The 15,695-nt window shown below is 37.3% G+C and overlaps 1 protein-coding gene across 8 annotated transcripts in view; it reads right to left on the bottom strand.

Moving 5' to 3' along the window:
• Nucleotides 1-243: 243 nt before the first annotated feature.
• usp54a (ubiquitin specific peptidase 54a) overlaps nucleotides 244-15,695 on the bottom strand; it is a 276,084-nt gene continuing 260,632 nt past the window's right edge. For 6 of the 8 annotated variants that reach the window (XM_039768304.1, XM_039768332.1, XM_039768343.1 and 3 more), the window contains 2 exons: nucleotides 6,112-6,307; nucleotides 244-4,096 (listed from right to left, as the gene is read on the bottom strand). In XM_039768304.1, coding sequence (XP_039624238.1) covers nucleotides 3,411-4,096; nucleotides 6,112-6,307 — 882 coding nt within the window. In that variant the 3' untranslated portion in view covers nucleotides 244-3,410. The remainder of the gene's footprint in view (nucleotides 4,097-6,111; nucleotides 6,308-15,695) is intronic. The other 2 variants (XM_039768361.1, XM_039768371.1) reach the window with 1 other exon arrangement.

Here is a 15,695-nt window from a genome sequence, read left to right as displayed (position 1 = left end):
TGTGTTACGGCCTGCTCAGCCACAAAGGGGAAAAACATCATCCAGCCAAATTTATTTGTTTTAATTTTCTTAGGCATAAATGTAAAGTACCTGGCTTTATTGATCCCAGCTCAGCTGGATGAAGGAACCACCTGCAAAATGGAACCTAAAACAACAAGAAAAAAATGACAAATGTGTTTTTAAAATGAACTTTGCTACTGGTTTTTGTATGCTGCATGAAAGCAGGTATTCAAGACTCAGAAATAATGGGTCACTCATTAAGACTTTATTGTGCTTCACTCTGTATATCAACTTTATTGAAAAAATACAGGATCCATGTTATAGTACTGCTTTTAGAAACAAGCATCTGGGGAACCCAGGACCGCTACATATAAGAATGTACCTATTCACATTCAAAGGCTTCAGTTATTATCTGTACAAGCAAATATACATACATAGTTCTATCAAATCTTTTTTTTGGCTTTCTTTTTTAAAGCAAGAATAATAGATAAAATTATACATTTGTACTACTGTCCACAGTCCAAATGAGACACAGCATGAAGAGCATTCCCTCTGAGAAGATGAGAACAAGCTAGAAACTACCTCGCCTGCAATGACAGGGTTTCTGTCTTTGGTCATTTAGTGGACACTCCTAGTGCATCTAACTGCAGTCCTACTTCCTATTTCAAGCAGCCTTCACAAGCTTGATCACAAAGTAAACTTTGCAGCTTTGAAAGAGATTCACCTAAGTATCTATACTCTTTAATATAAACTTGTGTCTGAGTTTTTTTGTTTTCCTTTTGAATAAATACCCAGACCATTAGCTTAAAGGATATGTTTTTCAAACTCTAACTGTAAACTAGGCAAACAAGCCTATTATCACATTTTGGCATGATATGAATTATGACGTTGCTTCAACATTTCGGTTAAATGGTTGGAGAAAGGCTATTATTTAAACAATATGTCCACAATTTTTACCTGTGATAATCTTCAATTTCTGGCGGATCCAGGCCAGATGAATGTATTCTGCAAATTTTTATGGATGAACTGTAGCTATCAGTGAATTGAATAAGCAAAAGAAAGCTACACAGAGAACACGAGGTTCACATTATTTAGTGTTCATTACACCACTTCATAATGTTACACTTTGCCCATTTACTGTAGCATCGGTAAAACGTTTAAAAATAAAACAACTTGCCAAACTGCTGTGGCATATCACTGAATGGAAGTACAAACAACATCATCATCCTCTTCATCGAACTAGAATAACATTTTCACCAAGGCTATCCTTTCACTTAACTAGCTGGACCTGCTAACAAAGCTGTAACCGAATCTGTCAATTAGTACACTAAATTGATAATACAAACACATGCCCAATATAGGAAATAAGAAATGAAACATTTATGCCCAAACTCGGTCTTGATAAATTATATACAGAGGATGCACGCACAAAAGGACCGACAGAGAATACAAACACGATAGTGGAGCTTTCTAATGGCAAAGACTGAGAGAAAGGAAAAAAAAAAACAATGTGGTCAAGAGAAAGGCAAATATCTCCTTTTGGTAATAACAGAAGAAATTAATGCAATGATCATTCAAAAAATAAGTTTACTGGGTTATTATCCTCTATAATACATAAGTAGCTGTTATGATACATAATATTTCATTCACTTAGATGTGAAGAAGACAAAAAAACATAGCAGAAAATGTAAACCTTTTGGCTGTCATTGAGCCCTCTAAAAAAAATTGAGACAGAGAACCTTCTTGAATTACATCGGAAAGAAACATTCTTTTTTTTATTGTTTAAAGTGCTTATAAAACACAAATCAGACTAGCACTACTAAAACTGTTAGCCTCATACTCTTGTCTTATTTACAGTTCAATATTTTATTTATGAATAAAAAAATAAGTACACCAAAGGTTTAAAACATAAATATTACTAATAAGGTGGAAATTTAGGATTACCCAATATGCTCCCCTGATTCTGAATGGAGTTAATAGAGTTAGGTGGAATTCACACGGGATGAACACTGTCAAAAAAAATCATACGGATATGTGGTTGTCTAAAGTATTTAAAAATTAAGTTAATGTTCCAATTATGTTTAAATGCTGACAATACTTTAGATTCCATCTTGATCACAGAGGGGAATAAATGAGATTTAATCTTTTCAACATTTCAGCACAGACTTTGCCATATTTGGTGGTTGTCAGAGCTCAAGTTAAAGGATGTAAGCCAGTCAATCTGCATGTTCAGTGCTTGAAACAACCAATTTAAAAAGTTAAAAGCTAATCTGTTAAACTGTGCACATGGTATTAACCTGGCTCTGACTTCATACATTAATATGGGAAATGTATAAATATCACACAGAACACAACTAAATATGAATCGCTGATAAATGACCATAGCATAAACAATAAAATTGGACTACTGAAAGATACTGAAGAAGAACTAGTAAGAACACCATAAAGGCCTCAAATCAAGTAATGGGCAAACACGCTGACAAGGCAGAGACTGGTAGATGCATACAAACCCATGCTTAAATAACAGAAATCAAATTGGCAAGGGTATCAAGTGAATCCCAGACCACTACATGTTCTGTATAGTAATGGCCCAGAGGATGCAGATGGTACAACTGAGCTGTAAGTAAGAGATCAGTAGTCATAATTCAGACCTGCTCCCATTTTACTTTTTCTGTATGCTGCTTTCAAGGTGGGTGTCACAAATACAGCCTGTGGACAGTAGAACATTTTCCAAAAATAAGCTCTCTGCTACAATCATAAAGAAGTGGATAGCTACCCAGGGCTTTTTTCTAAAAGCAAGTCCAGTGTTTAAAGGTTAGACAAATACTTTCTGGAAGACCTTTCAAAATGGTGAAATTAGAGAGCTACATTATTTCTCAAGTGCTACAGCATACTTGCAACCTATTGTCTATGGGTATATACACAGTAAAAGTCTGAGGATGAAGGATAAATCCAGAGCCCACATGTCATGTTTAAATATTGAATTCATAGATGCAGTCTGCTCTCTCTTTCCAGAAATGCATGAGAAAGATGAGAGGTATAGTTGTGAAAAGGACTTCAGAGTCAATCAGTTTTGTTCTACAAATGACTAAATGATTATGCCAAGAAGCAAATGTATTTTCTCTCACAGAAATTACGTTTGACCAGGATGACAAATGAGCAATTCAGTGAAAACAAAGAAATACTAGCAATAATTAAATATCTGTTAAAAATATATATATATGTGTATAACAATAAAAAATTAGAATTCATTATGCTTATCAACCTAAACAGATGATTGCAACAGCAAAATCAGAGACTACAGCTTGGCATCTTTGGCCTATGTACTACTAAATTAAAAATGTACAGTGTCATAATTCCCACTGGAAGGAGAGACGTGGAGATCTGTGAAAAGATCAAGAGCATGTCTCTCAACTCACAGGACGGAAACGAGACAGGTAGAACTGACACCTGTGACAGTAGTTCTGCCCTGGCTCTGCAGAAGCTTGTTGGCACAGACCACACCGCTGACCAGAGTTCCTCCCATGAGGAGCAAGTCTTGATTCTGCCTGCTGAAGGGGACTGGGTGTGGTTGCAGCAGGGGACCTATAATAAGAAGCAGAGTTAAGATGGGAATGTGGCTGTGATAAGGTGCTTCTTCTCCAGTCTTCATCAGGGGGAACATCAAGACGAATAGGTTGGGATGAAGGAGCAGATTGGATGCTCTGTTTTGGAACAGCCTGACAGTTACTAACATAGGGCTGAGTCCTTCTAGACCCCAAGGCTCCTGCGTAACTGGACCACGATACACTAGTATTGCCATGTCCCTCCAAGACTCTAATGTCCTTTGCACCTGCTGAGGACGGAACAGTTTGAAAGTCATTGTACATTTTTGACATTGACTGCTGGTTGCCCGAGTGCTGCCTGCATCCAGTTTCCGGAGTACGAGTTTGACGTTTTAAAGTCAGAAGTGCAGTCTTGTCCGTCTGTGGTGTGGCTCGCTGGTTTGCCCTGGGCAGAGTGCCATAGCTTAGTGCGACACTGTGGTAGTTTTCACTGGTGAAAGCTTTACCCCGGTCAAGCACAGCCAGAAACTTCTCGACCTTCTTGTTATCTCCTAAAAACCATGCAGACAGGAGTGGACACAAGGGGGGAGATAATTACAAATTAAGACATCAGAAAGCATTGCAATTAAGTGACCATATTTCTTTTTTTTTATATATATATTTTTCAACTTAAAGCATATACAGTGCATCTGGAAAGTATTCACAGTGCATCACTTTTTCCACATTTTGTTATGTTACAGCCTTATTCCAAAATGGATTAAATTATTTTTTTTCCTCAGAACACTACACACAACACCCCATAATGACAACGTGAAAAAAGTTTACTTGAGATTTTTGCTAATTTATTAAAAATAAAAAAAAACTAAGAAATCACATGTACATAAGTATTCACAGCCTTTGCTCAATACTTTGTCGATGCACCTTTGGCAGCAATTACAGCCTCAAGTCTTTTTGAATATGATGCTACAGGCTTGGCACACCTATCCTTAGCCAGTTTCGCCCATTCCTCTTTGCAGCACCTCTCAAGCTCCATCAGTATAGATGGGAAGCGTTGGTGCACAGCCATTTTAAGATCTCTCCAGAGATGTTCAATCTGATTCAAGTCTGAGCTCTGGCTGGGCCACTCAAGGACATTCACAGTGTTGTCCTGAAGCCACTCCTTTGATATTTTGGCTGTGTGCTTAGGGTTTGTTGTCTTGCTGAAAGATGAACTGTCGCCCCAGTCTGAGGTCAACAGCGCTCTGGAGCAGGTTTTCATCCTGGATGTCTCTGTACATTGCTGCAGTCATCTTTCCCTTTATCCTGACTAGTCTCCCAGTTCCTGCCGCTGAAAAAAATCCCCACAGCATGATGCTGCCACCACCATGCTTCACTGTAGTGATGGTATTGGCCAAGTGGTTCCTGGTTTCCCCCAAAGTGACACCTGGCATTCACACTAAAGAGTTCAATCTTTGTCTCATCAGACCAGAGAATTTTGTTTCTCATGGTCTGAGAGTCCTTCAGGTGTCTTTTGGCAAACTCCAGGCGGGCTGCCATGTGCCTTTTACTAAGAAGTGGTTTCCGTCTGGCCACTCTACCATACAGGCCTGATTGATGGACTGCTGCAGAGATGGTTGTCCTTCTGGAAGGTTCCTCTCTCTCCACAGAGGACCTGTGATTTCTGACAGACTGACCATCGGGTTCTTGGTCACCTCCGACTAAGGCCCTTCCCCCCCGATCACTCAGTTTAGATGGCTGGCCAGCTCTAGGAAGAGTCCTGGTGGTTTTGAACTTCTTCCACTTATGGATGATGGAGGCCACTGTGCTCATTGGGACCATCAAAGCAGCAGATATTTTTCTGTAACCTTCCTCAGATTTGTGCCTCGAGACAATCCTGTCTCGGAGGTCTACAGATAATTCTTTTGATTTCATGCTTGGTTTATGCTCTGACATGAACTGTCAACTGTGGGACTTTCCAAATCATGTCCAATCAACTGAATTTACCACGGGTGGACTTCCAATTAAGCTGCAGAAACAACAAGGATGATCAGGGGAAACAGGATGCACCTGAGCTCAATTTTGAGCTTCATGGCAAAGGCTGTGAATACTTATGTACATGTGATTTCTCAGTTTTTTATTTTTAATAAATTTGCAAAAAACTCAAGTAAACTTTTCTCATGTCATTATGGGGTGTTGTGTTTAGAATTCTGAGGAAAAAAAAATCATTTAATCCATTTTGGAATAAGGCTGTAACATAACAAAATGTGGAAAAAGTGATGCGCTGTGAATATTTTCCGGATGCACTGTAAGTAAAAATAACACAGATATTACCCTAAAAAACAAAGAGTTTAGGATTTAAACAGTCTGGAAATAAAAAATACTTTAATGATATTCAGCACCTGAAGAAATCCGCTGCTTTGTTTTTTTACCCCTGTGGTTAGGAAGAAAGATGAAGGAAAGCGTAGTAGGACAAACAGAAAAACAGGTACACTGGATGGCTTTCTAGACTTTGGCTTGATTTGGACTGCAGGTAAGAAAAGCAAGCAGAGTACAAAACGCTATTTGCCTTTCCAGGGAGGACTATTACCTGAAGGTCTGCGAATGTGCTGCGACAAGCTGGGCTGTAGAAGCTGCTGGGGTTGGTGCAGTGTTGTGACTGAGTGGAGATGAGGGGGGTCAGTGGAAAACACAGTAGGACTAACATAGGGAGAGAGGTGGGGAGTAGTGTTAGCACGATGCGCAATTCTGTGATCCACATGCTTGGTCCCGGCTGTCGAGGGTTCCTTTCAAACAAAAACAAACATCAAAAACCTCACAAGATGAGAAGCATGCAACATTCAGGAAATGGAGATGTAAGCTTTGTATTTATGTCTTAGCAAAATTCAAAACATTAAAACAAAAATTAGAGTTCATTCACACCATACTATGGTGTGGTACCATCTTCATAAACTGTGTCACAGGCTCATCATCAATAGTTTTATCATTCAAAGAAAAACAGCATAGTGAAAACAGAAGGAAAGCTTTTATAGTTCATATGCAAAATGTTGTTTAAAAAAAAAAAGAATTTATCCGCTCTTTTGGTTACAAGGCTTTATAAATCAGAGCATTATTCACTATCACCTAGTAATCACCTAGTCCTAAAATTAGATAAAAATTAACCCCAGTGACAAAGAAGAAAAGAGAATGGGTTTTACATTTTCATTATTTATTTACTGCAAATTAGCTAACGTAGTAGCCATATGTGAGAAAATATGTATACCCTCTCACATTAATTAACAGGTTAATAGGTAGCGCTGCCACTTCTGTATTGAGTAAAATTTCCTGATTCAGTTTGGAGCACTCACATTTGTGCCCACAGCATGCTAAAATAAAAAGATTTTTGCAATGACCTCAGAGAAGCAACGGGTGCTGCTCATCACACCGTAAAGAAGCTGAAATGTTAATATACAACACAAACTGACGTACATCACTCTACATTTAAGAGGATTATTTGCAAATGGAGAATATTTAAGATAATTTTTCCGTGTTTCCAGGATTGGCCACCTTAATAATAATAACAACTCTTTGCATTTATATAGCGCTTTTTGCACCACACAAAGCGCTCAGCAATTGCAGTTTAAGGGCATTGCTCAAGGGCTCAACAGAGCAGAGTCCCTTTTGGCATTTACGGGATTCGAACCGGCAACCTTCCGATTGCCAGTGCAGATCCCTAGCCTCAGAGCCACCTTAACAAATCTACCTAGAGATTACACTGAGAAATCAGAAAGAACTGTTAGATGTTAGAGTTAATGACTTAGTCATCTGAAAAAGATGAAGAAAGTAAAAGTTTCATGGTAGTAATGAAGCCAGAAAAAGACTCTTCTGTGCACAGTGTACATCTTTGGGAAGTAACACACAAGTCACATTCTAAAAATTATTTCTATTTTATATGTAAATCTTCCTAAACTTAATTAGCTTGTGTAGCCTTAACCCTGAACATGACTTGGACATGAAAGTCCACATAATTACAGTTAAACCGGAGTCAGAATCAGGGTGATGATAACAGTTCACTTTTACAATGTTAAGCCTGAATAACTTAGTATTCTATTGCCATCATGTTATAAAAAAAAATCATGAATTCTTCTAAGCGCTTTGAAACTCTAACTTAGCTCATCAATATTTGGGGGGTAACAAAGTCTTCAATGAAAACACATGAACTGTAAACGAGAAGCTATAAAGACAGTTTTAGAATACACTGAAACCGAACAATTAGTTGAATCAAGTGATAGTGATGACAATGTGAATTGGTTATCAGATGATGACACAGACAGAGTAACTGATGCATAGGGTACTGTATAACTGAACCGCCTGGTGACTTCAGCTACATAAAGCTGCACCAGACAGAGGGGACATCCGTGAACCATGACACTTACAATCATTGTGTTCTACCATGAAATTCGCTAAGTACCAGAGTATTTCTGGAGGAAGTGTAAGGTCTCTATTATGACATCTGTAACTTGGCTGAAATTGGACCATGCAACAGGGCAATGATCATAAATAAACATACAGTACTAACAAATCAACAACTTAATGGCTGAAAAAAAATCTAAGGTTTTGGGAATAGACAAGTCACAGTTCACGGAATTGATTTTTCACATATGGATTTTTTTCTTATTGACAAATTTTTATTGAAAAAAAAAATGATGACAAGGTTGAGAACTACACAATTGCTAGTTATCTTGGCCTATCAAAGACCATATTAAAAAAAGGTTAATTTACTTTTTGTCATCACTTTATACTGGGATGGGTAAGTGATTAAAGCTCCTTGAAGTATAACTTGCAAACTGAAGGGGGAAAAAAAACCATGGGCAATATTTTAAATTCTTCAGTAAAAAGGACACCACACTGTTTAGGGTAATGATGTATCAGAAACAGCTAACCATTGGAAAGGACACCCCCATAAGACTTATACAAAGCTTAGCCAGCTAACATGCACTCAAGTCCAGATTGGAACAGCTAGCCTCGACATAGTGATGCTATTATTGATATAGGCCAATTTTCACCCCAAATGACGTGATCAGTAATCAGTAAATTAGCCAATCTGAAAAATCTCCCCAAAGAATGTTTAGTAATTTAGTTGTAGCAGACAGATTTTAGGAAAGAGTGACGACTAGAATATTGACTTGCAGACAGTGGATGTAATAAACAGAAGAGGGAATTTGGGGGAGTCATCCTGTGCTAGGAGAGGAACAGCAGAGTGTAAGCTGAGTGCATGTTCATCAGATATTAAAAGTGAATGAGTTCAGTCCTTTTCATTTTGTACTGTAGTTAAAACAGATAATCCTTGTCTTGAGTGTGGACGGTGCGCGAGCTTGTGTTTAGTAATTAGAAAAAGAACAGATAAAGAAGAATTTGCCCTTGCTGCTTCTTAGTAAACAGAAGACTTGATAGCTTAAAAGTCAAATGCGTCAATTTTACGTGAAAATTTGTTAGGTACATTAGCTTTGTATCTTTTTGATAAACATCAACATTTTCATAAAATTATGGTTTAATTAAGCCATGAATTTTGATTTTGTTATATGTAATGTGTGTCATGGATTAGTATTTTGGACATGTTTTATTAGTTTAAAAAAGCCTGCTGTAATACGATTTTATTAATTTTAGTATTTTTATGGTCACTGAACAATAAGCCTATAGAATTTAATTTTGTTAATAAAAAATTAAGAGATAATACCTGTGGTCTGCAGTTTAAATAAAAGAATGTCACTTTAATATAGAAGGCATCTACAAGGATAGCTATGCGGGAAGGATAAAGAAAAGAAATTTTAATCAGAATCAAATCATAATTCTAGCAACATGAATTCTGTGATTGGTAATTGCCCTAAAAATAATTTAATCTGAGCTGAAATCCATTATGACTTTAAGATTTGATAGTAAAACTGGATATAAGATGAATAATAATTCACAGTGCTATATTTACCTTTATCTCATCTTTTACTTGTATCCATATTTTATTTGTGCATGTACACACACAAGGGGTATAATATAAAGTGGGGGTACTCAGTTACGGTCCTGGAGGTCTGCACTAGATTCAAGCTTTCATTCCAGCCAGCTTTGTAATCAGAAGCCAGGCCTAACAGATAATGAAACTTAGTATTTAATTATATGGCCTGTTGCAGTAACAGTGGTGCAGTATTTAAGGAGTAGCTCCTACTTATACTGGGACAGTTCAGAGATGCCAATTACTGCACCTAATCTGGGTGGAAAGTTGTAGTGCCAAGAGAAACACCCAAGCAGACAAAGGAACAAAACACTTTACAGTATGCTGTGATTGGGTCTACTGGAGCTGTAAGACAGCAGTGCTAATCGGTACAGCACTTTGCTTTTTTCCCCCAAAATTCAAAGTATACTTATATACAAAATATCACAAAGTACAATTTGACCTACTACATTAACAAAACATTTTTTTTACAAATTCAATACAAGTACTTAGATATTCTACTTGAAGCCTAAATCAAATACACATGGACAGAATTCTCAGTGTATCAACTAATACATACATATGATTGTTGCAGTAAGTACATATATGGCATATGAAAAGATTTAATGTATTGTCATTACAAATGCAATTGATAAATAATAATGACAGTTAATAGCACTTGTCGTTATTTATCTGGCACTCACAAATAAATTGAGTTCCCCCCCACCACAGTAGGAGTTGTGTACTTGCAGATGTCTTACAACCCCAAATTAAAGGAGCTGTGGTGTATCATCAATTAATGCACATGTTCATGTAAATCACCTGGGGGACATGCTAGCAGCATTTTGGTAATCAGTGCTATAACAGATAATGTACTGTACAATTAAGTCTCCTGAAAAAACAAGTAAGGCAATGACCAAAAACATTGCTAAAAACACTTTATGTAGCTCCCTTTTTTCCCCGAATTGCATTTATACTTCTTAAACATGTTTCTTAACAATGCATTGATGCTCACACAGTTGCCACTAAAAGAGCTGTAAGAAAAAAAAAAAAAACAAAACTTAAAATACTATAAAATCAGTCAGAAAAATATGTGGTTTCAATGACCCAGGCCAGTCTGAGCGTACAGAAAGTATAAAACAAATCCAACTATCAATACTAGCTGAATAATTAAAATGATTACTTTTGCAATGAAGTGACTAGCAAAATGAATTAACTCACAATCATTATTCATTCACAGTCTATCATTCTATTTTTATATTCAACTTTGTCATATTCTCAGTACAAAATCTTATTCTATGTGTTATCCAGCAACAGACAAGAATACACAATAATAAACAAAAACACCTCTGGTGGCAAAAAAAAAACAAAAAAAAAACACTCAAACAAAAGTAAGAGTGCACATGAAATAAATAAATGTTACAGTGAAAGCACTTCAGGTAAATGGTCTCAAGAAAGCCTTCCATCCTCCAGACTCAAGTTAGTCTGCAGTGCTGAGGAAGGGGCAGCGGATGGGTTTTATTTACAAGCCTGATGGCATAAGGGAGAAAACCGTCTTTCAGCCTTGTTGTTCTAGCTCCTATGCTCTTGTAGCATTGGCCTAATGGCAGCAGTATATAAACAGTTCATGTTGTGGGTGGGTTGTGTCCTCAATATTGTTATGGGTATTCCTGAGAACTGTGGTGTTACAGATGTCCTCTAGCGAAGGGAGTGCTGTTTCGATGACATTTTCTTATGATGCTACCACCACTGTAGAGCCTTGGTTACTGGGTGAATGCTGAAACATTCTAGGACTGTCTGAATGGCGGTGGGTGTTCATCTTAAAATATGACAACATGTACAAAAATGAATTCACAAAAATATTAACCTAACTGAAACTACAGTAATGTGTAATGCTTGGAATATGGTAATCAAAAAAGATTACATATTTTTAAGTGAAATTTGTGCAATGTATGTTGAAAACTGCTCTTTTCCAGCAGGGAAAAAATAAACAAAAAATATATATGTATATACCTCAAAGTATGTGACTATGTGATCAGCAAGAAAATCAGTAACACAAGGATCAACTACTTTTCGACGATTCCTTCAAATGGAATGAACATTACACTACACCTAAGGAAAAGAAATGTTAGAAAGAAATGCTTATCTATATCTGGAGTCTTTAGGCTTTTTTTTTGTAACATATTCTACACAGAAATAAAGGTATTCAAAATATGTAAGTCATAATAGAGAATTGAGTGATACAGGGCTTTCAAGTTGGTAAAGAAAGAAAATATATACACTGGATATACAGCTCTTCCAAAATAAAAGATAAAGCAGTATTAAGAACCTGTTTATTAAACTAATTAAACTATAAACAAATCTTTCTAATACTGTAAACAGTTTATGGTTTATTCTTTTGAGCATAAAATATATGAATTTGTTTCCCCCTCATATAAGTGTCTACATGAAAAGCATAGATTCTTAGTCTTTTTTCCTCACTCTAAACTTCCATACGTTCTTTTTTATGAAAAGCTTAAATTAAAATGGAATTTCCATTTTTGGTATGTCAGGTTTGGAGGGACAATATTGTTATGTAAATATTTTTTTCTACCTATCAACAAACAAAAATTGCAAATTTTTCATTATGAATCTCGTGACATATAAATATTTCAAAGGCATTATTAAAAGTGGTCTTATCTTAATTGAAACAGATGAGGCAGCAAATTTTAAACTTCCAAACAATACAGGAGTGAGCAAATAGTCTTCTGTCATCTACTGCAGTCTCAGAAGGTTGACATTTTCTTTAAACCAAGGAACTTATTCCTACATCAGTTTAGAATGACACTAAGTTTTTAATAAAGGCTTCTTCAGCTTTGTCTTAGACTCTGACAACAAAGAAAATTCATATAGAAATTGTTAGTAAAATTAGGTGTTATTGTGAAAGTAAAGCAGTATGGAATAAAAATAAATTAATTACAGTAGATATTGTTTTATTATAAAAAAAGTAATTTTATTTACGGACAAGGACCTAATGCTCTAAGATACATTTTGCTTTATGTTTTGCCCTAATCCTGACCACTGACCTAAAACATTTAAAAAGGTACCTCTGTTAATTATAAAGATGTAGATCTGCAGATATGGCCAAAGGAATATGTTATGCACAAACAAAAGCTGAACAAGACTTTAACATTTTTTGTTGCAGTATTTTGTCTCTAATCATCCTCCTCTTTTCCTCAAATATTTTACTGCACAGTCTTAATGAATACTGTAAAAAAGATATTTTTTCATTTTTAAAAACTTCCAGGTTAAAGGGGTATGTTTGGTAGTTTTTAGACAGACAGAAATGCAAAAAATCAGAAATCAGCCCCTTACTTTAGGGATGACTACCATATTTCTGTATTTATTATTACTCAGTTGATGTCTACATTTTCTTTTAATAAGGTGATATTTTTGGGTTCAAGTGTTACAATGAATATTTTACCTAGAAAATATGTTTTATTTTATCTGTTACTTACTCTCTCACCATTTGTAACAGTGTTTGAAAAAGGGAAAAAAAAACAAAACATTTTGCATGACAGGGGAGAGAGTTCAAATGAGATCAAACTTTTGAACTTAAGACCCACCTTCTCCCACTCATTGGCAAGGACCCAGTAATAACTCATTCATTGCTTACTTTGAAGTGTTTAACGTGATACGAGTATTGCAAAGCTTGCACAATCAAGAGATTAAAAGTTAAATAGAAGTGAAAGAAAACATTATCAGATGCAAAGTGCACTTTGTGTTTGTGCACACCTGAGATGCAAGCAGAAGATCAATTCATCTATGCAGTTTCGCAAAATGGCATTGAAAACCCCCCCAAAGTGCTGCAGTTTATAGCTTACCACTATGAATATAAATGTAATGACCACTTCAAAAGCTCTCTCTCACGTAACCATGCCTATCTGTCATGCATGAGAGAATTTTCCGGAATGATTTATTTAACAATATTTTAGCCAAAACGGAATATTGTGAGCATATGACTTGATATCTGACAGGAGGATTATTTGACCCAAGAAATAAACTGCTCAAAAAAATTAAAGGAACACTTTGAAAACACATCAGATCTCAATGGGAAAAAGAAATCCTCCTGGATATCTATACTGATATAGACTGGGTTATGTGTTAGGAATGAAAGGATGCCACATTGTTTGATGGAAATGAAAATGATCAACCTACAGAGCCCTGAATTCAAAGATGCCCCAAAAATCAGAGTGAAAAAATTATGTGGCAGGCTAGTCCATTTTGCCAAAATTTAATTGCAGCAACTCAAAATTGTACGCAGCACTTTGTATGGCCCCTGTGTTCTTGTATACATGCCTGACAACATCGGTGCATGCTTCTAATGAGATGACAGATGGTGTTGTGGGGGATCTCCTCCCAGATCTGGACCAGGGCATCACTGAGCTCCTGGACAGTCTGAGGTGCAACCTGGTGGCATTGGATGGACCAAAACTTAATGTCCCAGAGGTGTTCTATTGGATTTAGGTCAGGAAAGTGTGGTGGCCAGTCAATGGTATCAATTCCTTCATCCTCCAGGAACTGCCTGCATACTCTCACCACATGAGGCCAGGAACTGTCGTGCACCAGGAGCCACTGTACCAGCATAGGGTCTGACAATGGGTCCAAGGATTTCATCCTGATACCTGATGGCAGCCAAGGTGCCTTTGTCAAGCCTGTAGCGGTCTGTGTGACCCTCCATGGATATGCCTCCCCAGAAAATCATTAACCCACCACCAAACTGCTCATGCTGAATGATGTTACAGGCAGCATAATGTTCTCCATGGCTTCTCCAGACCCTTTCACTTCTGTCACGTGCTCAGGGTGAACCTGCTCTCATCTGTAAAAAGCACAGGGCACCAGTGGTGCATCTGCCAATTCTGGTATTCTATGGCGAATGCCAATCGAGCTGCATGCTGCTGGGCAGTGAGATCAGGGCCCATTAGAGGACATGGGGCTCTTGGGTCACCCTCATGAAGTCTTTCTGGTTGTTTGGTCTGAGACATTCACACCAGTGGCCTGCTGAAGGTCATTTTGTAGGGCTCTGGCAGTGCTCATCCTGTTCCTCCTTGCCCAAAGGAGCAGATACTGGTCCTGCTGATGGGTTATGGACCTTCTATGGCCCTCTCCAGCTCTCCTAGAGTAACTGCTTGTCTCCTAGAATCTCCTCCATGCCCTTGAGACTGTGCAGGGAGACGCAGCAAACCTTCTGGCAATGACACGTATTGATGTGCCATCCTGGAGAAGTTGGACTACCTGTGCAACCTCTGTAGGGTCCAGGTATCTCCTCATGCTACCAGTAGTGACACTGACTGTAGCCAAATGCAAAACTAGTGAAGAAACAGTCAGAAAAGATGAGGAGGGGAAAAATGTCAGTGGCCTCCACCGGTTAAACCATTCCTGTTTTGGGGGTCATCTCATTGTTGCCCCTCTAGTGCATCTGTTGTTAATTTCATTAACACCACAGCAGCTGAAACTAATTAACAACCCCCTCTGCTACTTAACTGACCAGATTAATATCCCATAAGTTTCATTGACTTTATGCTATACTCTGATTAAAAAGTGTTCCTTTAATTCTTTTGAGCAGTATATGAGATTTTTAAATGGACATTTTAACATGGTTTGCTGTTCAGTATGGGTCTCCACTGAAGTCTAATGTTTCATGCATTTTAGCGCCCTTCTCCTTTAAAAATATATTATTTTTTTCATAGCCATTACTACAAACAGCATAGTGTAAGCATCTGAGATGCCCTGAAAGCTTCTAGATTGACCTAATGTTCGAATATTGTAATCTGTTCAGTTACTCAATAAAAGGTGCAATTTTGCTTAACATTTTATTGCATCCATAAGGACTAACATAGTATAACACCTGACTACTGTATAATGAAACAAATAAGGTACAGTTGTAGCATTGCCACATAAATTTGCATATTGTTTGTTTTTTTCTCTCTATGTAAAATCCCATTGCGGCATGGTAGCATAAGATGGGAAGGATGGATACAGAGGACCTTTTGGGAAGTACGGGGCTGTCATTGCGATTTACGGAAGTGCCATGGAAATAGACACACTATTTAAATAGGGGCGCAAAAAGGCAGGAAGAGAAGGAAGACAGCTAAAGTTTTTATGGTGGAGGAAAAAGACATGCTACATCTGAGTCCAGGAGGAAGATTGTTTTCGGGTAGCACCACAAGTCC

The sequence above is a fragment of the Polypterus senegalus genome, chromosome 1, assembly GCF_016835505.1.
Source record: "Polypterus senegalus isolate Bchr_013 chromosome 1, ASM1683550v1, whole genome shotgun sequence".
NCBI classification, from domain to species: Eukaryota; Metazoa; Chordata; class Cladistia; order Polypteriformes; family Polypteridae; genus Polypterus; species Polypterus senegalus.
This window is presented reverse-complemented; position numbering and strand designations above follow the sequence as displayed.